The sequence below is a fragment of the Nerophis ophidion genome, linkage group LG03 (assembly GCF_033978795.1).
Source record: "Nerophis ophidion isolate RoL-2023_Sa linkage group LG03, RoL_Noph_v1.0, whole genome shotgun sequence".
Lineage (NCBI taxonomy): Eukaryota > Metazoa > Chordata > Actinopteri > Syngnathiformes > Syngnathidae > Nerophis > Nerophis ophidion.
The window spans coordinates 13,520,781-13,547,821 of record NC_084613.1 but is presented as its reverse complement, the minus strand read 5'-3'; the positions used below and the strand labels follow the sequence as shown (position 1 = coordinate 13,547,821).

General features: G+C 39.4%; 1 protein-coding gene across 1 annotated transcript; it reads right to left on the bottom strand.

The window, feature by feature from the left end:
* Positions 1–448: 448 nt before the first annotated feature.
* cav1 (caveolin 1) lies at positions 449–21,764 on the bottom strand. Its single transcript, XM_061894301.1, has 3 exons — positions 21,604–21,764; positions 20,751–20,936; positions 449–1,654 (listed from the first exon to the last, which is right to left on the bottom strand). Exons 1-3 carry the CDS (start codon positions 21,637–21,639, stop codon positions 1,313–1,315), a joined length of 564 nt encoding a protein of 187 aa, XP_061750285.1. The 5' UTR covers positions 21,640–21,764; the 3' UTR covers positions 449–1,312.
* Between the last annotated feature and the right edge of the window lie 5,277 nt (positions 21,765–27,041).

Genomic DNA, 27,041 nt, shown 5'->3' with positions numbered 1-27,041 from the left:
TAGGAGGGGGCGTGGCCTGCGGGTCTGCAGCGAAGCGGGGTGTTGCCAGGACCGGCCTCGAAATCAGCGACAGGTGTGTAAATGGCCCACCTGGGCCTTGTTGAAGAACCCCCAAGAGGGTTAGCCCTACACTAACCAATGATAAATAAATGATTTCTTACCCTTAAGGCAACTTCTTGAACAGGTGCAGTAGAAAAAAGGATGGAAGGATTCAAATGCATGAGCATTTTTACATTTTTAACGTTATTTTTAACACTGTGATTACAAGTGGAATTATTCATTGCTTATTGTGTTAAGCAGTGTCAGCTCAGATTTATCCGAAAGCCAGATGCAGTCATCAAAAGAGCCATAGGTTCCCTACCCCTGATCTAGCCTCATCTGGTTACTTTTGCGTTTGTGTGACCTACATGACGGTTTTTGATTTCCGTCAAAGACGAGGCGACGATCATGTGGTCGTATTCAACTTTAATGTGCTCTGCATGATATTTGTACAGTGAAGGCAAAGAAGGGAAGTCCTGTAATATAAAAAATATCACCATTTCAGCCCCAATTCAAGAAGGCGGGGTGGGAGGGGGCGGAGGGGGAAAGGACAGCAGGTAGACTGAAGGTGAGTCAAAGCGTGCAAACATGGAAAGCTAACGATAAGAGCCCCTCCCCGCCCCGGGACGTCACATTGAATATTTAAAAATAACCTTTGTGTCAGCGTTAGATTGTGAGGAAAAACCTAGGGGCGTGTTAACGAGCAACGACTGAAGCAAAAAGCGGCGTGCGGCCGACACGACGTGACGCTAGCTCACAGGAAATGGCACATTTGTCGCAACAACAGCGAGTCACGTCATGCTCGTTAGCTGCCCAAAGTTCTTCATTTTGTTGGCGTGTTGGGCGGACAAAAAGGCGACATCGACTTCCTAGGTCAAGTGAGCGGCTTGCAGCATCATGCGGGGTGAAAAGGGTGGGCGGGTTCAGTGTGTTGGACTGCAGCAAAGCCAGGTGGGGGACGAGTAAGGGGGTTGGGGGGTGGGGGGGGTATAGGAGGTCATGGGAGGCATGGGGGTCGGGGGTTGCTGCTCTGCGCTTGTTTGCTTTTTGTGCCGTGTCAGCAGCTTTTCGGACCGCCGCCCCGCCTGGCCAGCGGCTCCACAAGCAAACACAGAGAAGTGGAGATGTTTGCTTCAAAAGAGGGAAAGATCTGGAACACAAACACAGACCCCCGCCTCCTTTTTGTTGATTCCCACCGGCAGAGAGAGGTTCTGTGAGACCACGCCCCCTTTTCCCACCAAACACACCCCCCTGTCTCCCACGGCCCCGCGGCCTACACCTCCTTGGTGGTGCTGATCCGCACGCTGCTGAAGCACTTGCCCATGGCCTCGAACAAGGGGTCGCAGAAGGTGTGCACGCAGATGGAGTAGACGCGGCTGACGCAGTGGATCTCGATCATGTAGCTCTTGATGCACGGCACCACCGCCCAGATGTGCACGAAGGACAGGATGGCGAAGAAGATGCCCCACACCAGTGCCAGGGGGATGCCCACCAGCGCCGTCAGCAGGCGGTAGAACCAGTACTTGGTGACCGTGAAGGTGGTGAAGCTGGCCTTCCACACGCCGTCGAAGCTGTACGTCCCCAGCGGCTCGGCGATCACGTCCTCAAAGTCCACCTGAGCCCGGGAAGAAGGAGAGGCAACGGTTAGCGCACCTTTGCGTGATTACAACCTTTCACACTGCACAAAGAGGATTTGCCAGGCCAGGAGGTGGCGATGTAACTTAAAATGTGTAGACCCCAGGTGTCAAACTCAGGCACGGGGACCTGACTTGGCCTAGAAATAATTTTTGCCAATAAAGTACTTTTCATGATACAAAAGCAGGAACGAAAGAGGCTGCGTGTTCGGAAAACTAGCGGGGTGATAGCAGAAGTGCGTAGAAAACACCCTGAAGTTGATATCCAGAGACGAAGCTGTGGTACCGCTCCAGCTAGGAGCTGTGGGTGCACAGGTAGACCTAACGCATGGTCACAGTCTTTTTTTTGCTTATTTTGGATTCCAAAATAAAAGACAATCCGGAGTAGGATGGCGTGCTTACCTAGAAGCCACCAACTGGTAACCGCGACCCGACTGGTCATGGCTTCACATCCTGTGTACGCCTCCATACACGGTTGGGCCTCCTAGGCTACCACGAACCAAGAATCATCGTGATCCGGCCCAAACTATCCTTCAAACATTGCAGTTGGAGGCAACTATACTGCCTCCCCTACCATCAAAGAGGCTACAAGTTGGCGCTAAGAGTCTCACATTGTGGGTTTCCATAGTCTTATATTGTGGTTTCCCAGCATGGTCTTGAAGGAGTCGTTGTGTGCGGTCTTCTTTGCCAATATTGGTATTTGTTTACGTGTGTTGATTGGGTGAGAGGTGGGAAAAGCCGGACGTAAGCGGAGAGCATCGGGTTCCTACGCGTGTTGAGTATTTGAAATGACGGAGTAGGAATCTTCCGTTATTTTGCCGTGGACTACGCCCTACAGGAGTCAAATTGTAATTACTTCTCTTGAAAGCCGATAAACCTTTGCTAACGTCACATCATTACAATATTTAATGTGATTCTTTAGCGTACCACAGTTTGACAATCCGTGGACTATATAGTCCTTGACCAAAGACATCTCTCCGGTCTTCTTTGCCAATGTTGGTCTTTGTTTACATGTGTTCTGCGTCTTGATTGGCTGAGAGGTGTTAAAGGGCCGACGTTACCGGAGAGGATCTGGTTCCTAAGCGTGTTGAGTATTTGAAATGACGGAGTAAGACTCTTCCGTTATTTTGCCGAGACTACGGCCTACAGGATTCGGATTGTAACGAGTTCCTTTGAAGGCCGATAAACCTTTGCTAACGTCACGTCATTACAATATTTCATGTGATTCTTTAGCGTACCACAGTTTGACAATCCGTGGACTACATAGTCCTTGACCAAAGACATCTCTCCGGTTTTCTTTGCCAATGTTGGTATTTGTTTACGTGTGTGATTGGCTGAGAGGTGGGAAAAGCCGGATGTAAGCGGAGAGCATCGGGTTCCTACGCGTGTTGAGTATTTCAAATAACGGAGTAAGACTCTTCCGTTATTTTGCCGTGGACTACGGCCTACAGGAGTCAAATTGTAATTACTTCCCTTGAAAGCCGATAAACCTTTGCTAATGCCACGTCATTACAATATTTCATGTGATTCTTTAGCGTACCAATAGATGGAGCTTGTGCATACCACAGTTTGACAATCAGTGGACTATATAGTCCTTGACCAAAGACATCTCTCCGGTCTTCTTTGCTAATGTAGGTCTTTGTTTACATGTGTTCTGTGTCTTGATTGGCTGAGAGGTGTTAAAGGGTCGACGTTACCGGAGAGCATCTGGTTCCTACGCGTGTTGAGTATTTGAAATGACGGAGTAAGAATCTTTGGTTATTTTGCCGTAGACTACGGCCTACAGGATTCGGATTGTAACGACTTCCCTTTAAGGCCGATAAACCTTTGCTAACGTCACGTCAATACAATATTTCATGTGATTCTTTAGTGTACCACAGTTTGACAATCCGTGGACTACATAGTCCTTGACCAAAGACATCTCTCCGGTTTTCTTTGCCAATGTTGGTCTTTGTTTACATGTGTTCTGCGTGTTGATTGGCTGAGAGGTGGGAGAGGGCGGACGTAAGCAGAGAGCGTCAGATTCCTACGCATGTTGAGTATTTGAAATGACGGACTAAGAATCTTCCGTTATTTTGCCGTAGACTACGGCCTACAGGAGTCTGACTGTTACGACTTCCCTTGAAGGCTGATAAACCTTTGCTAACATCACGTCATTACAATATTTCATGTGATTCTTTAGTGTACCACTAGATGGAGCGTACGCATACCACAGTTTGACAATCAGTGGAGTATATAGTCCTTGACCAAAGACATCTCTCCGGTCTTCTTTGCCGATGTTGGTCTTTTTTTAAAAGTGTTCTGCTAGTTGATTGGCTGAGAGGAAGGAAAGGGCGAACGTAAGCGTAGAGCATCGGGTTTCTACACGGGTTGAGTATTTGAAATGACAAAGTAAGACTCTTCCGTTATTTTGCCGTGGACTACGGCCTACAGGATTCAGATTGTAACGACTTCCCTTGAAGGCCGATAAACCTTTGCTAACGTCACGTCATTACAATATTTCATGTGATTCTTTAGCGTACCACAGTTTGACAATCCGTGGACTATATAGTCCTTGACCAAAGACATCTCTCTGGTCTTCTTTGCCAATGTTGGTCTTTGTTTACATGTGTTCTGCGTCTTGATTGGCTGAGAGGTGTTAAAGGGCCAACGTTAGCAGAGAGCATCTGGTTCCTACGCGTGTTGAGTATTTGAAATGACGGAGTAAGAATATTCCGTTATTTTGCCGTAAACTACGGCCTACAGGAGTCCGACTGTTACGACTTCCCTTGAAGGCTGATAAACCTTTACTAACATCACGTCATTACAATATTTCATGTGATTCTTTAGCATACCACTTGTTGGAGCGTATGCATACCACAGTTTGACAATCAGTGGACTATATAGTCCTTGACCAAAGACATCTATCCAGTCTTTTTTGCCAATGTTGGTCTTTGTTCAAAAGTGTTCTGCGTGTTGATTGGCTGAGAGGTGGGAAAAGCCGGACGTAAGCGAAGAGCATCGGGTTTCTAAGCGTGTTGAGTACTTGAAATGACGGAGTAAGACTCTTCCGTTATTTTGCCGTGGACTAGGGCCTACAGGAGTCGGATTGTAACGACTTCCCTTGAAGGCTGAGAAACCTTTGCTAACATCACGTCATTACAATATTTCATGTAATTGTTTAGCGTACCACAGTTTGACAATCAGTGGACTATATAGTCCTTGACCAGAGACAACTCTCCGGTCTTCTTTGCCAATGTTGGTCTTTGTTTACAAGTGTTTTGCGTGTTGATTGGCTGAGAAGTGAGAAAGGGCGGAGAGCACCGGGTTTTTACGCGGGTTAAGTATTTGAAATGATGGAGTAAGAATCTTCTGTTATTTTGCCGTGGATTACGGCCTACAGTAGACTGACTGTTACGACTTCCCTTGAAGGCTGATAAACCTTTCCTAATGTCATGTCATTACAATATTTCATGTGATTCTTTAGCGTACTACTTGTTGGAGCGTATGCATACCACAGTTTGACAATCAGTGGACTATATAGTCCTTGACCAAAGACATCTATCCGGTCTTCTTTGCCAATATTGGTCTTTGTTTACGTGTGTTCTGCATGTTGATTGGCTGAGAGGTGGGAAAGGGCGGAGAGCATCAAGTTCCTACGCGGGTTAAGTATTTGAAATGACAGAGTAAGACTCTTCCGTTATTTTGCTGTGGACTACGGTTTACAGTAGTCGGATTGTAACGACTTCCCTTGAAGGCCGATAAACGTTTGCTAACGTCCCTTCATTACAATATTTCAAGTGATTCTTTAGCGTACCACCTGAGACCAGCTCAGTGGCCTAGTGGTTGGAGTGTCCGCTCTGAGTCTTGGAGCTTGTGAGTTAAAACCCCGGCCAAGTCATACCAAAGACTACAAAACAGGGGACCCTATGCCTCCCTACTTGTCACTCAGCATCAAGGGTTGGAATTGGGGGTTAAATCACCAAATAATTTCCGGGCATGGCCACCGCTGCTGCTCACTGCTCCCTTCACCTCCCAGGGGGTGGAACAATGGGACTCTCCAAGTCTAGGGCAACATGCTAGCTAGCTAGCATCCGTACACATGTTCTTCCTTGTAGCATCAGGAATAACACAAAGTTCATCTAACAAAACAACTTTAAGAAGCTAACCACAACATCGAACGACTTTATTAGGACAACAAAACCAGAGTCCGGAACACCTGAAAGCATTTCCCCCACCCGTATGAATTGGACATCTTCCTGTTCCAGGAGAAGGAGAAGAAGAAGACGTTTAAGAAAAGGAACGAATAAAAAAGTTAAAGGATTTTCTTCCTAAAGAATCGGTCCCGACTGAAACCTTCTGATTCCAATTCAGTTCTTAAAATAACTTTCCTTAACTCCTTCCTGCTTCCTCCTGTCCAAGTTGTCTCCAGTTTCCATCATTCAGGAAGGCTGAAGTCAAACAACGTTACACAGACGCTCCCTCTCTTACAGCTTCATGAGCTCACTGTCAATATTTGTCCTCCAGAACCTTGGAGACCTCACAGTGTTGTGTTGGAGCTCAGCCCATGGCCCCTCATGCAGGCAGTGGCATCATGGATACTGGACACAGTCACCATCACACATCCTGATATTAGACACAGTCACCATCACCCATTGTGATATTAGACACAGTCACCATCACACATCGTGATATTAGACACAGTCACCATGACATATCGTGATATTAGACACAGTCACCATCAGTCATTGTGATATTAGACAGTCACCATCACACATGGTGAATATTAGACACAGTCACCATCACACATCATGATATTAGACACAGTCACCATCACACATGGTGATATTGGACACAGTCACCATTACTCATTGTGATATTAGACACAGCCACCATCACAAAACATGGTATTAGACACAGTCCCCATCACACATCATGATATAAGACACAGTCACTACCACACATTGTGGATATTAGACACAGTCACCATCACACATCATGATATTAGACAGTCACCATCACACATTGTGGATATTAGACACAGTCACCATCACACATGGTTATATTAGACACAGTCACCATCACACATTGTGGATATTACACACAGTCACCACCACACATTGTGATATAAGACACAGTCACCATGACATATCATGATATTAGACACAGTCACCATCACTCATTGTGATATTAGACAGTCACCATCACACATCGTGAATATTAGACACAGTCACCATCACACATCATGATATTAGACACAGTCACCATCACACATGGTGATATTGGACACAGTCACCATCACTCATTGTGATATTAGACACAGTCACCATCACAAAACATGGTATTAGACAAAGTCCTCATCACAAATCATGATATAAGACACAGTCACCACCACACATTGTGGATATTAGACACAGTCACCATCACACATCATGATATTAGACAGTCACCATCACACATTGTGGATATTAGACACAGTCACCATCACAGATGGTGATATTAGACACAGTGACCATCACACATGGTGATATTAGACACAGTCACCATCACACATCATGCTATTAGACACAGTCACATCCCACATCGTGATATTAGACACAGTGACCATCACACATTGTGCTATTAGACACAGTCACCATCACATATTGTGGATTTAAGACACAGTCACTATCAGTCATTGTGATATTAGACAGTCACCATCACACATGGTGATATTAGACACAGTTACCATCACACATTATTATAATAGACACAGTCACCATCACACATGGTGATATTGGACACAGTCACCATCACATATCATGATTTGGACAAATATGCTCACAGTAGGTGCTGCAGTGCCCTTCCATTTATCAGAAGTACTTTTTTAAAAACAGATGTGTGGTTCAGTTTTCTAGCCATCCATGGCGTTTCTACTCCTATGGATTCTTTATTGGAAACAATTAAGGCATGTAAATAAACATTTATCAAATATTTCTGTGTAAATAAGTCATTTCACAACATACACAAACACAAGAAGGCACATAAACATCTATTTAAAACAAGAAGGCTCTCAAACATCTATAAAACACAAGAAGGCTCTCAAAGATCATCTATTGAATACGAAAAGGCTCGCAAGGCTCATCTATAAACACAAGAAGGCTCACAAATATTATCTATTAAAACAAGAAAGGCTCTCAAAGATCATCTATTACACACAAGAGGGCTCACAAAGATCATCTATTAAAATAAGAAGGCTCTCAAAGTTCATCCATTTAACACAGAAGGCTCACAAAGATTATCTATTAAACTCGAGTGCCTGCTCTGCTATGGAAAGGCAGCAGAATATGTGCTTTTGATGTGGTCCATGACGATGACCTCTGTTTTGTTTGAGCAGCCGATTTACTGCCCTGTTACAGACACCGCTTGGAAACAATTAAGGCATGTAAATAAACATTTATAAAATAAAATGTTTCTGTGTAAATAACTAATTTCACATCGTAAATATTTGTGGCTAATATATGGGGAAAAAATCCCCAAAACTTTTGCAGGTATGTGACGGTTAGCTGGCATCGTGGTGCGGGTTCATTCTCTCAAGGATGCAGTCGGATTGGACACAGCGTGAAGGTAAGAAATGGAGATTTATTTATACTACAAAACAGACTAAGAACAGAAACACTTGCACAAGGCAATAAAGGCAAAACGAACAGAACTAGCATGGGAACTAGAAAGAACTAAAAGCGCAATTGGGAAACAGCGTCGTCACCTGTTGCATGGAACAGAAACTAGGATCCGAGAGCGAATCAACGGAAAAGGCAGGCTTAAATAAGGGGAGTAATTACAAAGCAGGTGCGCGTAATAAACAAAAGGCAGGTGACACTAATGCGTAACTATGGAAACGGAACAAACAGGAAGTGCCACCAGGAACTAAGGAAGACAAACACTAACAAGATGTAATACAAAATGGAACCAAAACCAGAATATGTCATGATCCGAGCAGCAGATCAGTGCGGCTCTAAAGTCCGGAAAATACGGTAATAACTAATCACAAACGATTAATTGCTAAAACTAATAACTAATAATAACCAATGGACACTCTGTTGAGGGCGTGTATTTGGTCACGTGTTCCTGGCGTGCATTTATAGCGTGTCCAAAAGGGACAAGCGGTAGAAAATGGATGGATGTATGTGTTGGCAACTCAAGAGCTAAACAACATCAAAGTATCGTTATAAGGCATTCTTCTCTATTGCCAAGAAGATTTGTCTTAATTATATACTCAGCTTTGTTTTTTTTGTGTTTTAGAAAATTCCCTGCACATGTGTCATGGCCAATTATGTGAGGAAAAACAAGTATAGTACTTTTAGAGTGACTGGTTTACAGAAAAAAAAGATCTAGCAATGTTGTCTCCTTTTAAGGCAGGGGTGTCCAAAGTGCGGTCCGGGGGCCATTTGCGGCCCGCAGCTAATTGTTTACCGGCCCGCCACACATTCTGTAAATGCTATTGCAAAAGTAAAAAAGAACATTAAAAATATTGGAATGAGAATAGAATAGAATGGACTTTGTCATTATATTTGCATATAACGAGATTAAAGACTCCAACTTAAGGTGTGGTAGTGGGAACAAATATGGGATGAAATAAATAACACAAGAGGTAATACAGGAAAAAACTAACAATTGAAATAAACAGACTACTATCCAATACAAAATAATAAGCAATCCTGTACAATATACAAAACACTATATAAATACAAAATACTGTGCTATATACAGAACAAGACAACAATACCGAAGTAATAAATAACAATCAGTGTCGGTTGTTGGGGACCACTGTTCTACAACATGTCATCGCGGCCGCCTTTACACAACGCTATCTGCGTGCCGGCCGGACGCGTACATTTTTCTGCTTGACATATGAGATTGCAATGCATACTTGGTCAAAAGCCATACCTTTTACACTGATGGTTGTGATATAAACAACTTTAACACTCTTACTAATATGTGCCACTCTCTGTGAACCTACACCAAACACATTTCTGGAGAACATCGGCTCTATAACAAATTATAAACGCAATACAAGAATTACCCACAATGCCATGCATCCGTGACTCATGGCTGTATTATATACGCGCCTCCAACCCCGCCCACCTCAACCTACGCACGGAGATCGGGGGTGGAGGGTCGGGGGTTGGTGGTAGCGGGGTGGATAATATTGCCAGGAGTCATGGATGCATGGCATTGTGGGTAATTCTTATGTTGCGTTTATAATGTGTTACAGAGCAGATGTTCTCCCGAAATGTGTTTGGTGTAGGTTCACAGAGTGTGGCACATATTAGTAAGAGTGTTAAAGTTGTTTTATATCACAACCATCAGTGTGATCTGTATGGCTGTGGAACAAGACCCCTGGTTTACACATAGTAAAAGAAAAACAAAACTCCTCTGCCATTTTGAAAATGACGACAAATTTGGGGAGCGACTTTGACTCGGCAGTAATTCAAGGCAGGCGCATATTCAAGGAAATCCGGTATTTTGTTATGGTTTTGACAATGAAATATATCAAAATGGCCCCCACATGCTTTGATTTTTCCATGTGCGGCCCTCAGTGGAAAAAGTTTGGACATCCCTGTTTTAAGCGTATCAAAGATGATTTTTGACAAAGATAATAATGTGGAGAAGACACCGAGCTCTGAGATCTGAACGAGCGGACGTGGTCTGTCCTTCTAGAAGACGATCGGAGTGGAAGTGTTTGACTTTTTCTTTGGAGTCCTGCAGGGAATTCCACACTGGGCTTATTTTTAGAGGACAAATAAAGCGTTATTAAAGAATTAGAACTTCTAAAAGTCACTGCCTCGTGGCCACATGTGACCCGTCGCCATGGCGACCGCATTGTTGCGTACACAAAGCCCCCGCATATGCTATTCTGAGAGCGCTATCTTCAAAGTGTCACCGGAACTGGCGCCCAGGACCTTCACCGACTTTCCCCCTTGGGAGTTTGACACGAAGAAAGAAGCATCTCGACTGAAACGTTTCACCTCGCTGTCAACTTTAATGACCTTCTGACCAATGCCGTGTAGGACAGAGCTCAGCAAGAAAGAGAGGGAGGAGGAGGAGGTGATGAAAGAGAAGAAGGATGAATACGAGAAGGAGTAGGAGAAGGAGGTGAAGAGATGAAGAAGGAAAAGAAGATGGAGAAAAAGGAGAAGTAGGAAGAGGGAAAAGAGATGAAGAAGAAGAAAAATAAGGAGAAGAAAGAAAAGATGAAGAGAAAGAAGAAGAAAGACGAAGGAGAAGAAAAAGAAGATTGTGAAAACACAATACACCTCTCAAAGATCATCTATTAAACACCAGAAGGCTTAAAACGATAATCTATGAAAACAAAAAGGCTCTCAAAGATAATCTATTAAACACAAGAAGGCTCATAAAGAACATTAAAACACAAAAGCTCTCAAAGATCATCTATCAAACACAAGAAGGCTCTCAAATGTAATCTATTTAACGCAAGAAGGCTCACAAAGATCATCTATTATGGCTCAAAAACATCTATTAAAAACAAGAAGGCTCTCAAAGATCCTCTATTAATCACAATAAGGCTCACAAACATCTATTAAAAAACAACAAGGCTCACAAAGATAATGTATTGAACACAAGAAGGCTCACAAAGAACATTTATTAAAACAAAAAAGCTCTCAAAGGTCATCTATTAAAAACAAGAAGGGTCACAAAGATCATCTATTAAACACAAGAAGGCTCAAAAACTATTAAAAAACAAGAAGGCTCACAAAGGAAATCTATTAAACACAAGAAGGCTCATAAGGAACATTTATCAAAACAAAAAAGCTCTCAAAGGTCATCTATTAAAAACAAGAAGGCTCTCAAAGATCATCTATTAAACACAAGAAGGCTCACAAACATATCAAAAACAAGAAGGCTCACAAACATATATCGAAAACAAGAAGGCTCTCAAATATAATCTATTCAAACAAGAAGGCTCTCAAAGATCATCTATTAAACACAAGAAGGCTCTCAAAGATAATCTATTTAACACAAGAAGGCTCACAAAGATCATCTTTTAAAGTCGAGTGCCTGCTCTGCTATGGTAAGGCCGCAGAATGTGTGCTTGTGATGTGGACCAGTGATTGAGACCAGCTGCACAACTGTAACACACACAGTGTGTGTGTGTGTGTGTGTGTGTGTGTGTGTGTGTGTGTGTGTGGGAGGGATTCCCTACATGTGTTTGGCAGGAGTGAGTCAGTGACCTCAAATCACATCTTCTTCCCAACATTCTACAAAGTACTGGAAACTTCTACTCACAACTACTGGCACAACACTACTTCAAAGTACTTCCAAGTACTCCTCACACTACACTACTTGGACTAATAAAGTACTCCTAGCAGTACAGTACTCAAAGTATAAAAGTAATTCTCATAGTTCAGTACTCAAAGTAGAAAAGTACTCTTCACAGTACAGTACTTGAAGTAGAAAAGTACTCCTCACAGTACAGTACTTGAAGTAGAAAAGTACTCCTCACAATACAGTACTCAAAGTAGAAAAGTACTCCTCACAGTACAGTACTCGAAGTATAAAAGTATTCCTCACAGTGCAGTACTCAAATTATAAAATTATTTCTCATAGTTCAGTACTCAAAGTAGAAAAGTACTCCTCACAGTACAGTACTTGAAGTAGAAAAGTACTCCTCACAGTACAGTACTTGAAGTAGAAAAGTACTCCTCACAATACAGTACTCAAAGTAGAAAAGTACTCCTCACAGTACAGTACTCGAAGTACAAAAGTATTCCTCACAGTACAGTACTCAAAGTAGAAAAGTACTCCTCACAGTACAGTACTCGAAGAAGAAAAGTACTCCTCACAGTGCAGTACTTGAAGTATAAAAGTATTCCTCACAGTACAGTACTCGAAGTAGAAAAGTACTCCTCTCAGTACAATACTCAGAGTATAAAAGTATTCCTCACAGTACAGTACTCAAAGAGGAAAAGTACTCCTCACAGTACAGTACTCAAAGTAGAAAAGTACTCCTCACAGTACAGTACTCGAAGTAGAAAAGTACTCCTCACAGTGGAGTACTCAAAGTATAAAAGTGTTCCTCACAGTGCATTACTCAAAGTATAAAATTATTTCTCATAATTCAGTACTCAAAGTATAAAAGTATTCCTCACAGTACAGTACTTAAAGTAAAAAAGTATTCCTTAAGTATAGTACTCGAAGTAGAAAAGCACTCCTCACAGTACAGTACTCAAAGTATAAAAGTATTCCTCACAGTACAGTACTCAAAGTATAAAAGTATTCCTCACAGTACAGTACTCGAAGTAGAAAAGTACTCCTCACAGTGCAGTACTCAAAGTAGAAAAGTAATCCTTACAGTACATTACTCAAAGTACTCTTACTACTTGAACAATTTGTACTTTCAAACATTTAACCTGTTAATACTTGTACTATTTGTACTTTTACACATTCAGCATGTAAATACTTGTATTATTTGTACTTTTACACATTCAGCCTATTAAAACTTGTACTACTTGAACTTGAAACACAGTTTTACTACATTATTTGGTGTTGTATTCCCAACATAACAAGTACTGTAAAACACAGTATTACTACACTATTGGGTGTTATATTCCCATCTTAAAAAGTACTATAAAACACAGTATTACTACATTATTAAGTGTAATATTCCCATTATAAGTACTGTAAAACACAGTATTAGTACATTATTGAGTGTTATATTCTCATCTGAAAAAGTACTATAAAACACAGTTTTACTGCATTATTAGGTGTTATATTTTCATCTTAAGAAGTACTATAAAACACAGTTTTACTACATTATTAGGTGTTATATTCTCATCTAAAAAAGTACTATAAAACACAGTTTTACTACATTATTAGGGGTTATATTCTCATCTGAAAAAGTACTATAAAACACAGTTTTACTACATTATTAGGTGTTATATTCTCATCTTAAGAAGTACTATAAAACACAATTTTACTGCATTATTAGGTGTTATATTCTCATCTTAAGAAGTACTATAAAACACAGTTTTACTACATTATTAGGTGTTATATTCTCATCTAAAAAAGTACTATATAACACAGTTTTACTACATTATTAGGTGTTATATTCTCATCTGAAAAAGTACTATAAAACACAGTTTTACTACATTATTAGGTGTTATATTCTCATCTTAAGAAGTACTATAAAACACAGTTTTACTACATTATTAGGTGTTATATTCTCATCTGAAGAAGTACTATAAAACACAGTTTTACTACATTATTAGGTGTTATATTCTCATCTTAAGAAGTACTATAAAACACAGTTTTACTGCATTATTAGGTGTTATATTCTCATCTTAAGAAGTACTATAAAACACAGTTTTACTACATTATTAGGTGTTATATTCTCATCTGAAAAAGTACTATAAAACACAGTTTTACTACATTATTAGGTGTTATATTCTCATCTGAAAAAGTACTATAAAACACAGTTTTACTACATTATTAGGTGTTATATTCTCATCTTAAGAAGTACTATAAAACACAGTTTTACTGCATTATTAGTTGTTATATTCTCATCTTAAGAAGTACTATAAAACACAGTTTTACTACATTATTAGGTGTTATAGTCTCATCTTAAGAAGTACTATAAAACACAGTTTTACTACATTATTAGGTGTTATATTCTCATCTGAAAAAGTACTATAAAACACAGTTTTACTACATTATTAGGTGTTATATTCTCATCTGAAAAAGTACTATAAAACACAGTTTTACTACATTATTAGGTGTTATATTCTCATCTGAAAAAGTACTATAAAACACAGTTTTACTACATTATTAGGTGTTATATTCTCATCTTAAGAAGTACTATAAAACACAGTTTTACTACATTATTAGGTGTTATATTCTCATCTGAAAAAGTACTATAAAACAAAGTTTTACTACATTATTAGGTGTTATAGTCTCATCTTAAGAAGTACTATAAAACACAGTTTTACTACATTATTAGGTGTTTATAGTCTTATCTTAAGTACTATAAAACACAGTTTTACTACATTATTAGGTGTTATATTCTCATCTTAAGAAGTACTATAAAATACAGTTTTACCACATTATTAGGTGTTATATTCTCATCTTAAGAAGTACTATAAAACACAGTTTTACTACATTATTAGGTGTTATATTCTCATCTTAAGAAGTACTATAAAACTAAGTTTTACTACATTATTATGTTATATTCTCATCTTAAGAAGTACTATAAAATACAGTTTTACTACATTATTAGGTGTTATATTCTCATCCTAAGAAGTACTATAAAACCCAGTATTACCACATTATTGCCGCACAAGTGGGCGTACTTTGATTGCTCGGAGCTTGCTCAAAAGCACTCGGGCAGTGCTGAATTCTTCGAGGGTGTCTTTGGTGTTCTGCTGACGGGCCACCAGGGGTCGCAGTGGCCTTGCTATGATATGCTGTGATGTAAAAAATGCCAAAAAAGATCTTCATCATCTCGTGAGTCCGATGAGTCTTCTACAACTTTCCGTCCCCTAATGAAATCCACGGGAGACATATTTCCTCGGTCCCATGACGGAGCTCACGTTTGATTGGCTGCTGCAGGTCACATGATGGGCGTGGTCATATAGAAGAACTTGTAAATAGGGTCTCAGTTATAAAGTGTAAAAATCAGTCATAAAAAAATGTTTGTTTCACCTTTAACGCTTCAATGTATTTGGATAAACTTCATATCCATTCTTTGACACAAAGTTTTTTTTTTTTTGTTGTTTTTTTTTCCAAAAAAAACCCCCCATTTTTAAAAAAGTTTAAACATTTTTTAAAAATCACACCAAAGATCCCAGGGACCCAAAAGGGCCTCGGTCATTAAAATGTTTAAAATTAGTCATTTATTAATATATTCTTTTAACTTTAAATGTTTAAATATATATAGCTCAACTTAAAATCAATCCCTTGACATTAAGTTTTTTTTTAAAGTTTCTTGTCCTTTTTCCCCCCAAAGAAACCCATTTTTATGGCAAAACTACATAATATGCAACATTTATCCAAAATATTTTTCAAAGTGGAATATTGGATTTTGATTATTTTTAAGTAATTAAAGCCTAAACTAGGTCATTAATTCATAACAGCATTAATTTTGATTCATAATTTTTTTTAACATAGAAAAGAAAAAAAAGAAAAAAACTATCACACTCAAGATCCCAGGGACCGAAAAAGGCCTCGATCATTACAATGTTTAAAATTGGTCATTTATTTATTTATTTTTTTAACTTTTAATGCTTGATTATATATAGCTCAACTAAAGATCCATCCTTTGACATAAAGTTTTATTTTTTTATTTTTTTATTTTCTTGTCCTTTTCCCCCCCAAAAAAAACATTTTAAAAAAGTTTTTAAAAAATCACACTAAAGTCCCAGGGACCCAAAAGGGCCTCGGTCATTAAAATTTTTAAAATCAGTCATTTATGAATATTTTTTTTAACTTTCAATGTTTAAATATATATAGCTCAACTTAAAATCAATCCTTTGACATTAAGTTGTTTTTTTTTAAGTTTCTTGTCCTTTTTCCCCCCAAAGAAACCCATTTTTATGGCAAAACTACATAATATGCAACATTTATCCAAAATATTTTTCAAAGTGGAATATTGGATTTGGATTATTTTTAAGTAATTAAAGCCTAAAGTAGGTCATTAATTCATAACACCATTAATTTTGATTCATTATTTTTTTTAACATAGAAAAGTAAAAAAAAAAAAAAAAAAATCACACTCAAGATCCCAGGGGCCGAAAAAGGCCTCGATCATTACAATGTTTAAAATTGGTCATTTATTTATTTTTTTTAAACTTTTAATGCTTAATTATATATAGCTCAACTAAAGATCCATCCTTTGACATAAAGTTTTATTTATTTTTTTATTTTCTTGTCCTTTCCCCCCCAAAAAAACCCATTTTAAAAAAGTTTTTAAAAAAAATCATATTTTTCAAGCAAAAACTCCCGGGAAATTTAAAATTGCAATTTAGTAAACTAAAAAGGCCGTATTGGCATGTTTTGCAATGTTAATATTTCATCATTGATGTATAAATTATCAGACTGCGTGGTGGGTAGTAGTGGGTTTCAGTAGGCCTTTAAACAAGTTGAAAAACTTATTCGGGTGTTACCATTTAGTGGTCATTTGTACAGAATATGTACTGAACTGTGCAATCTACTAATAAAAGTATCAGTCAATCGATCAATCAATCAAAAAACAGGGGTGTCAAACTCTTTTTAGATTGGGGGCCACATGGAGAAAAATATATTCCCAAGTGGGCCGAATGGTAAAATCATGGCACGATAACGTAAAAATAAAGACAACTTTCGATTGTCTTCTTTGTTTCAAAATAAAAACAAGCTCATGCTGAAAATGTGCAAATCATAATCTTCTTGTTTTTTACACTCATATATTTGCGGTTAATAGTATTCTATCTTTATATGTCGTTATTTATATTTCCTGAATACACAATGTGATAATGTTCATCAGTCAACTCATTGGTGTTCATTTTCCATATTATCAAGATGAAAAAAATGACATCAAAATCAAATTGCAGTATGTTATTTGTGTAGTTTGATCATTTTTGTACTAACATCATGTGGTTTATTTTGTGAATATGTAGCATCAGCTACATAGATAACAATAATCACTATTGCGACATCCAGTGGACACATTTAGAACTGTTGTTTCTTTCATTTTCTTTCTTTCAAAAATTTCAGGTTAATTTTTATACTCAGCAAAATCCCGCGGGCCGGATAAAATATATGTATGTATGTATATGTATATATATATATATATATATATATATATATAAGCATTGAAAGTTAAAAAAAATATTCATAAATGACTGATTTTAAACATTTTAATGACCGAGGCCCTTTTGGGTCCCAGGAATCTTTAGTGTGTTTTTTAAATTCTTATTTGTAACTGTCGATGTCGAAATATTGAGGCAATATCAAATTAACATTCCAGCTGGCCCGCCGTTATTACACAGCAGCGGTGCCGCTGTAACAGCGCAATTTCTCACACTTGCCAATCCTCTCGAAGTTCAGTGCCCCTCCCGAAAATCTCCCGGAGCAAGCATTCTCCAGATTTTCACCCGGACAACATTATTGAAGGCGTGCCTTAAAGGCACTGCCTTTAGCATTTCCTCCATACAAACAGCGTGCAGGCCCACTCTCATAACATATGCGGCTATTACACACACATAAGTGAATGCAAGGCATACTTGGTCAACAGTCATACAGGTCACACCGAAGGTGACCGTATAAACAACTTTTACAACTGTTACAAATATGCGCCACACTGTGAACTCACACCAAACAAGAATGACAAACACATTTCGGGAGAACATCTGCACTGTAACATAACATAAACACAACAAAACAAATACCCAGAGCCCCCTTGCAGCACTAACTCTTTCGGGACGCTACAATGTATTTTGATATTTACCTCAGAAGGCTGCAAATAGAAAAGAGGCATTACATTTGCATTTAAATTTTATTTGAAAAGCCATTGATATTTTTTAATTATTAGGGTCCGCCCTGCCTAGGGCAAGGACCCTATTGAAACTCGTCCGTTTTATTATTATTATTATTATTATTATTCTTTATTCTTTATTATACCGCACCATCGCACCCTAATTTGACCCCCTTAACATGCTTCAAAACTCACCAAATTTGACACACACGTCGGTGTAGCAAACTTTCCCAACTTATTAAGCAACCAAACCCCAAAAATGAAAATTGCGCGTTAGCGCCCCCTAAACCCCCGGTATAGCTCGGTTGATAGAGCGGCCGTGCCAGCAACTTGAGGGTTGCAGGTTCGATCCCAGCTTGCACCATCCTAGCCACTGCCGTTGTGTCCTTGGGCAAGACACTTTACCCACCTGCTCCCAGTGCCACACACACTGGTTTTAAAATGTAACTTAGAAATTGGGTTTCACAATGTAAAGCGCTTTGAGTCACTTGAGAAAAGCGCTATATAAATATAATTCACTTCACTTCACTAAAAAGAAAAAAAAACAGACTGCTTGTAACTTCCGTTAGGAATGTCGTACAGACATGAAACAAAAACCTCTATGTAGGTCTGACTTAGACCTACATTTCCAATTAGAACCTTTTATAGCAAAAATCAACAGCAAGTTGGCAAAAACCCCTTCAAAACAAAATGTTCGAAAAAATTCAATTTTTGCCTCTTTGAACTGAAATTTGACCCCCTTAACATGCTTCAAAACTCACCAAATTTGACACACACGTCGGTGTAGCCAACCTTCCCAACTTATTAAGCAACCAAACCCCAAAAATGAAAATTGCGCGTTAGCGCCCCCTAAAAAGAAAAAAAAAACAGACTGCTTGTAACTTCCGTTAGGAATGTCGTACAGACATGAAACAAAAACCTCTATGTAGGTCTGACTTAGACCTACATTTCCAATTAGAACATTTTATAGCAAAAATCAACAGGAAGTTGGCAAAAACCCCTTCAAAACAAAATGTTCGCAAAAATTCAATTTTTGCTTCTTTGAACTGAAATTTGACCCCCTTAACATGCTTCAAAACTCACCAAATTTGACACACACGTCGGTGTAGCAAACCTTCCCAACTTATTAAGCAACCAAACCCCAAAAATGAAAATTGCGCGTTAGCGCCCCCTAAAAAGAAAAAAAAAAACAGACTGCTTGTAACTTCCGTTAGGAATGTCATACAGACATGAAACAAAAACCTCTATGTGGGTCTGACTTAGACCTACATTTCCAATTAGAACATTTTATAGCAAAAATCAACAGGAAGTTGGCAAAAACCCCTTCAAAACAAAATGTTCGCAAAAAATTCAAATTTTGCCTCTTTGAACTGAAATTTTACCCCCTTACCATGCTTCAAAACTCACCAAATTTGACACACACGTCGGGTGTAGCAAACCTTCCCAACTTATTAAGCAACCAAACCCCAAAAATTAAAATTGCACGTTAGCGCCCCCTAAAAAGAAAAAAAAAAACAGACTGCTTGTAACTTCCGTTAGGAATGTCGTACAGACATGAAACAAAAACCTCTATGTAGGTCTGACTTAGACCTACATTTCCAATTAGTACCTTTTATAGCAAAAATCAACAGGAAGTTGGCAAAAACCCCTTCAAAACAAAATGTTCGCAAAAAATTCTATTTTTGCCTCTTTGAACTGAAATTTGACCCCCTTAAAATTCTTCAAAACTCACCAAACTTGGCACACACATCAGGACTGGCAAAAATTGCGATCTAGTGAAAAAACCAAACCTTAAAACTCAAAATTGCGCTCTATTGCAATTTTTGAATAAAACACAGAAAAAACTGCTCCTAGCAAGAGGAAACAGATAAAACTGCTTGTAACTTCTGGTAGGAATGTCGGACAGACATGAAACAAAAACCTCAATGTAGGTCTCACTTAAAATCAACAGGAAGTTAACTTTATGTAGGTCTGACTTAGACCAGGGCTTGGCAACGGCCAAAGGCGGACCCGACCAATGCTGCTTGCAGCTTTAATTATTATTATTATTTGAAGCTCGAGTTTGCATGTCACTATAAAGTTATATAAGCCTTGCTTGTTCAATGTTCAATGCAAAACTTGTTTGGGTCCCTATTAAAAGGTTAATTTGTTCAACCGTGGCCCGCGGCTTTGTTTGGTTTTAAATTTCGGCCCACTCTGTATTTGAGTTTGACACCTCTGGTCTACATCAACTTTATTTTTATTCGTTGATTATAGGTTTTTAGAAAGTTTTAAAAATGACAATTTTTAAGTAAAAAAAACAAACAAACAAAAACTCCCTCCCCTCCCCCCCAACCCCCACTTTGCACTGGTGCGCCCCTCTTTGAAACGAAGCTGCAGTTGCGGCTCTCACACGCAGGGGGGCGCCACCCCTCCAGCAAATCACTTGATTGTAACCCCCCCCCCCAAAATCCAAAAGAACAAACTTTGGCGCTAACAAAACCACTTTGACTTCTTCCTCCGCTGCCAGGGGCGCAATTATTTTCGTACAGGACTCACTCCCCCCCCCCCCCCCCCCCCCCCCCCCATCTTTCCCCCCCTCCACCCCTCACCTTGACCACGTCGTCGTTGATCTGCTTGGGGTCGCGGTTGACCAGGTCGATCTCCTTGGTGTGCACGTCGTCCATCATGGACTTCTCGTTCATGCTGTCGTTGTCCATGTCCTCCTTCGGCTCCTCCTTGTTGTTGGGCTTGTAGATGTTGCCTTGCTTGCGGATGAACGGAGAGTGCGCGCACTCCTGTCTCGGAAAGAGAGAGAGAGGGAGGGAGGGAGGGACAGAGAGAGAGAGAGAGAGAGAGAGAGAGAGAGAGAGAGAGAGAGGGGTTTACAGTGCCACACCCTCAAAGCAGCCGCAGGGGTGCCGGGTGCGTCATGCGTAATTACGCAGCAGCAACTCTTTCATAAACATTTATAACTTTATAACATTTTTATTAAACAAGCAAACTTTTAAAAAAAAAACGTCCGCAAATTTATGAAAAGTTTCATCCAATCGCGAAGAAGAAGGGAAGGAAAAAACAAAAAAACGCGTCCTTCCCGCGCGTAAAAGCGCCGCCCGGTCAGTCTGAGTCCTGCGTAAAAACGCCGCCCGGTCAGCCCGAGTCCTGCTGCCGTCCGTTGCTGCAAAAATGACAGGCGTAATGGACGTCATAGACCCCCCCCTCCATTTAAGGGTTCCTGCCTTCCACACCCCCCCCCCCCCCCCCCCCCACACCCACGTTCGCTTTCACGCACGAAAAATACGCGCTACATTCCGCGTGCAGAGTTCCTCACAAAAACACGCGCGGCTCACACCGGCGCGCTAATTGTTCCTCAGCCGGTGTCACATGACGTCACGTCAACGAAATCTACGAAAAGTGCACAAAACTGTGCGTGTTTTTTTATTTTTTATTTATTTATTTTTTTACCTCCTCCGGATCGGTGCGCTTCAGTCCTCCTGCCATCTCGTCCTCCGTGGAATGGAACCGGCAACGCACCGAGAAGGAAGCCAAATGGGAGGAGGTGTGTGTGTGTGTGGGGGGGGGGGGGGGGTGATTTATTCCCACTCAACGTGACTAGAATGATACTAAAAGCAGAAGTAAATCAGGACGGGACCGTGTTAATTCTGCCTCCCCTGTGCTGCGTGAGTGTGTGTGTGTGTGTGTATAGGTGTGTGTGTGTGGGGGGGGGGGGGGGGGGGGGGTGCTGGCGTGGAATAAGAAGAACAAGAAGCTTCTTGTTGCTGCAAGCTGAGCGATAATTGGAAAACACACAACGTGCAAAACACCCACCGCACGTTGTATGCTCGCCGTCACCAGAGAGGCTTTTATTGTGGAGGAGACACCAAACTAACTAAGAAAAAAGTATTTTATTTTAAACAATAATACTGGAATAGTACATGAAAAATGATCGGGGGGGGGGGGGGGGGGGGGTGCTAATAGTAAACGAAAAAGGAAGTAAAAGTCATTGAGTTAAAAGTAAAACAAGTATGCCCTAGCAAAATATGCTGTAAGGTTGTCAAATTTGGATGTGGTGCATAAAAAATGTTGTTTGGAGAAAAAGTAGCTCCGGTGGACATGGATGAAGTGCTGGCTGTCCAGAGTCGGGACTCGGGGTGGACCTGTGCATATTGCGCTGCTGACCCGTCTCCGCTCGGGATGGTCTCCTGCTGGCCCCACTATGGGACTGGACTCTCACTATTATGTTGGATCCACGATGGACTGGACTCTCACTATTATGTTGGATCCACTATGGACTGGACTCTCAACAATATTATGTTAGATCCACTACGGACGGACTCTCACTATTATGTTAGATCCACTATGGACTGGACTCACACAATATTATGTTAGATCCACTATGGACTGGACTCTCATTATGTTAGATCCACTATGGACTGGACTCTCACAATATTATGTTAGATCCACTATGGACTGGACTCTCATTATGTTGGATCCACTATGGACTGGACTCTCACAATATTATGTTAGATCCACTATGGACTGGACTCTCATTATGTTAGATCCCACTATGGACTGGACTCTCACACTATGTTAGATCCACTGTGGACTGGACTCTCGCTATTATGTTAGATCCTCTATGGACTGGACTCACACTATTATGGTTAGATCCACTGTGGACTGGACTCTCGCTATATGTTAGATCCTCTATGGACTGGACTCTCGCTATTATGTTAGATCCACTATGACTGGACTCTCATTATGTTAGATCCACTATGGACTGAACTCGCACACTTTGTTGGATCCACTATGGACTGGACTCTCACTATTATGTTAGATCCACTATGGACTGAACTCTCACAATATTATGTTGGATCCACTATGGACTGGACTCTCACTATTATATTAGATCCACTATGGACTGGGCCTCCTCACACTATTATGTTAGATCCACTATGGACCCGGACCCTCACTATTATGTTAGATCCACTATGGACTGGGCTCTCTCACTATATGTTAGATCCACTATGGACTTGGACTTTCACAATATTATGTTAGACCACTACGGACCGGACTCTCACTATTATGTTAGATCCACTATGAATGGACTCACAATATTATGTTAGATCCACTATGGACTGGACTCTCACAATATTATGTTAGATCCACTATGGACTGGACTCTCACACTATCATGTTAGATCCACTATGAACTGGACTCTAACACTATTATGTTAGATCCACTATGGACTGGACTCACACTATTATGTTAGATCCACTATGGACTGGACTCTCACAATATTATGTTAGATCCACTCTGGACTGGACTCTCAAAATATTATGTAGATCCACTATGGACTGGACTCTCACTATTATGTTGGATCCACTATGGACTGGACTCTCACAATATTATGTTAGATCCACTATGGACTGGACTCTCATTATGTTAGATCCACTATGGACTGGACTTTAACAATATTATGTTAGATCCACTATGGACTGGACTTTAACAATATTATGTTAGATTCCACTATGGACTGGACTCTCATTATGTTAGATCACTATGGACTGAACTCTCACACTATGTTAGATCCACTATGGAGTGGACTCTCACTATTATGTTAGATCCACTATGGACTGACTCTCACAATATTATGTTAGATCCCACAATGGACTGGATTCTCCCAATATTATGTTAGATCCACTATGGACTGGACTCTCACAATATTATGTTAGATCCACTATAGACTGGACTCTCACAATATTATGTTAGATCCACTATGGACTGGACTCTCATTATGTTAGATCCACTATGGACTGGACTCTCACACTATGTTATATCCACTGTGGACTGGACTCTCACTATTATGTTGGATCCACTATGGACTGGACTCTCACAATATTATGTTAGATCCACTATGGACTGGACTCTCATTATGTTAGATCCACTATGGACTGGACTCTCACTATTATGTTAGATCCACTATGGACTCGACTCTCACAATATTATGTTAGATCCACTATGGACTGGACTCTCATTATGTAGATCCACTATGGACTGGACTCTCACAATATTATGTTAGATCCACTATGGACTGGACTCTCATTATGTTAGATCCACTAAGGACCTGGACTCTCACACTATTGTGTTGGATCCACTATGGACTGGACTTTCACAATATTATGTTAGATCCACTCGACGTCCATTGCATCCGGTCCAACCTGGGTGGGGGCGGGGGTCACCCACATCTGCGGTCCTCTCCAAGGTTTCTCATAGTCATTCTCATCAACGTCCCACTGGGTTGTGAGTTTTTCCTTGCGTTTATGTGGGATCTGAACCGAGGATGTCGTTGTGGCTCGTGCAGCCCTTTGAGACACTTGTGATTTAGGACTTGATTGGATGATATTACCGTATTTTCCGGACCATAGAATCGATTAACTTGGACCCTGACTCAAACGAGTTGAAAAATGTTGGTGTTGTTTACCTTGAGTCATATTGCCATCATATTGCAGCCTACACTTATCTCTTATGTTTGACTGCCCTCTACCGGTCACACTTACCATTACACCACGCACCAAATAAAATAGCTTCGAGGTCGGTAAGCTCAACCAAACGTATTCCTTACCTTAGGAGCACCGGGTTATAAAGTGCACTGTCACATTTTAAGAAAAAAATTCAGGATTTTTAGTGTGCCTTATAGTCTGGAAAATACGGAAAAAAATAAATAGTTGTCGTCGTAAAGTTATGAGAACAAATGCTACCATCCCCCAAAAAAGTTCTGTTATTGGAATAACACGAGAATGTTAAAATGCTATCCCCTGATCACATGATAACTTCAGTTTAGTTCATTAAAATTTGTTTCCACATTTACACATAATATTGCATAGGAAATTACATTAAAATCCTCTTAACATTTTGAAACAATTTTCCCTCCATTATGATTCCCTTGTAATATTATAATTCTGTTTGCATCAAATTAAGTCTTTATTTTTGTAGTATTTTAACATGTCTGAAATCATCTCGTAATAAAAATTCATGTTTTGACTCTTACAATTATTTCCACTGCAATTCAGACTTTTCTTCTATTATTTCAGTATAAAAATTATTTTTTTATTGTAATGTTATGACCACATTTCCATAAAAATTGAACATTTGTCTCCTGTAATATTTGTACTTTTATTTTCTTAAAATGACCATTTTAACTGTAATGTTATGAGTGCATGCTTTTGAAATGCAATATTTACTCTGCTAATAAAGAGAATAATCATTTAAAATTCATGTTTGGTGGTAAGCGATGAGAGGTCGGCCATCTTGGAAAGGTGCAGGAGGGTCTAGCAAAGGAGGAGACTTGGACGCCATCTTGGACAAAGTCAGCAGTTTGATGAAAGGGATGATGTCATCATAATCGTAATCATATTCACAGTCGTAATAACAATCGTAATCACAATCGCAATCACAATAACTAATATCATGATCACAATCAAAATACCAATAACAATCATAATCACAATCACAATCATGATAATAATAATAATCTCAAATCCAATAATAATCATAGTCACAATCATAATCATAATCCCAATACCAATCATAATCACAATCACAATAACTAATCATCACAATCATAATCCCAATACAAATCATAATCACGATCATAATCACATTCACAATCAAAATAATAATCCCATTACCAATCATAATCATTATCACAATTACAATCACAAACACAATCATAATCCCGATCAAAATCTAATCACAATCATGGTCACAATCATGATCACGATCATAATCACAATCAAAATCCCAATAACAATCATAATAACATTGATAATCACAATCAATAATAATAATAATAATAATAATAATCTCAATCCAAATAATAATCATAATCACAATCATAATCCTAATACCAATACCAATCATAATCACAATCGTAATCACAATAACTAATAATCATACTCACAATTATAATCCCAATACCAATCATAATCACAATCATTAATAATAATCCTGATAATAATCACAATCACAATCATAATCCCAATATCAATCATAATCACAATCATAATCATAACCCCACTATCAATCACAATCATTATCACAATTACAATCACAATCCCGATCACAATCCAATCACAATCATGATCAGAATCATAATCACAATCAAAATCCCAATAACAATCGTAATCACAATAACAATCATAATAATACTAATAACAATAATCTCAATCCAATAATAATCATAATCACAATCATAATCCTAATCCCAAAGCCAATCATAATCATAATGACAATCGTAATCACAATAACTAATACTCATAATCACAATCATAGTAATAATAATGATAATAATCAAAATCACAATCATAATCCCAATACCAATCATAATCATTATCACAATTACAATCACAATCATAGTTATAATCACAATTCCCGATCACAATCCAATCACAATCCTGATCCCAATCATGATCCCAATCATAATCACAGTCACAATCACAATCATAATAATAATAATCTCAATCCCAATAATAATCCCAATCACTATCATAATCCCAATAACAATCATAATAATAATAATCCAATCACAATCATAATCCCAATAACAATCATAAAAATAATAATGCAGTCACAATAAGAATCACAGTCCACACACATAGTCACAATCACAGTCACAATCAGAATCACAGTCACAATCACATTCACAGTCACAATAAGAATCCACAGTCACAATCACAGTCACAATCACACAGCCACGATCAGAATCACAGTCACAATCACATTCACAGTCACAGTCACAATAAGAATCACAGTCACAATCACAGCCACAATCAGAATCACAGTCACAATCACATTCAACAGTCACAGGTCACAATAAGAATCACAGTCACAATAACAGTTACAAT

What these genes read in the sequence shown, in the direction of transcription:
- cav1 (XM_061894301.1), bottom strand. Translation starts at nt 21,639, where the DNA reads ATGGCAGGAGGACTGAAGCGCACCGATCCGGAGGAG. An exon ending in AGCGCACCGATCCGGAGGAG is followed by an intron (nt 20,937 to 21,603) that starts GTAAAAAAATAA and finishes TTTCCGAGACAG; the next exon opens with GAGTGCGCGCACTCTCCGTT. An exon ending in TCAACGACGACGTGGTCAAG is followed by an intron (nt 1,655 to 20,750) that starts GTGAGGGGTGGA and finishes TCCCGGGCTCAG; the next exon opens with GTGGACTTTGAGGACGTGAT.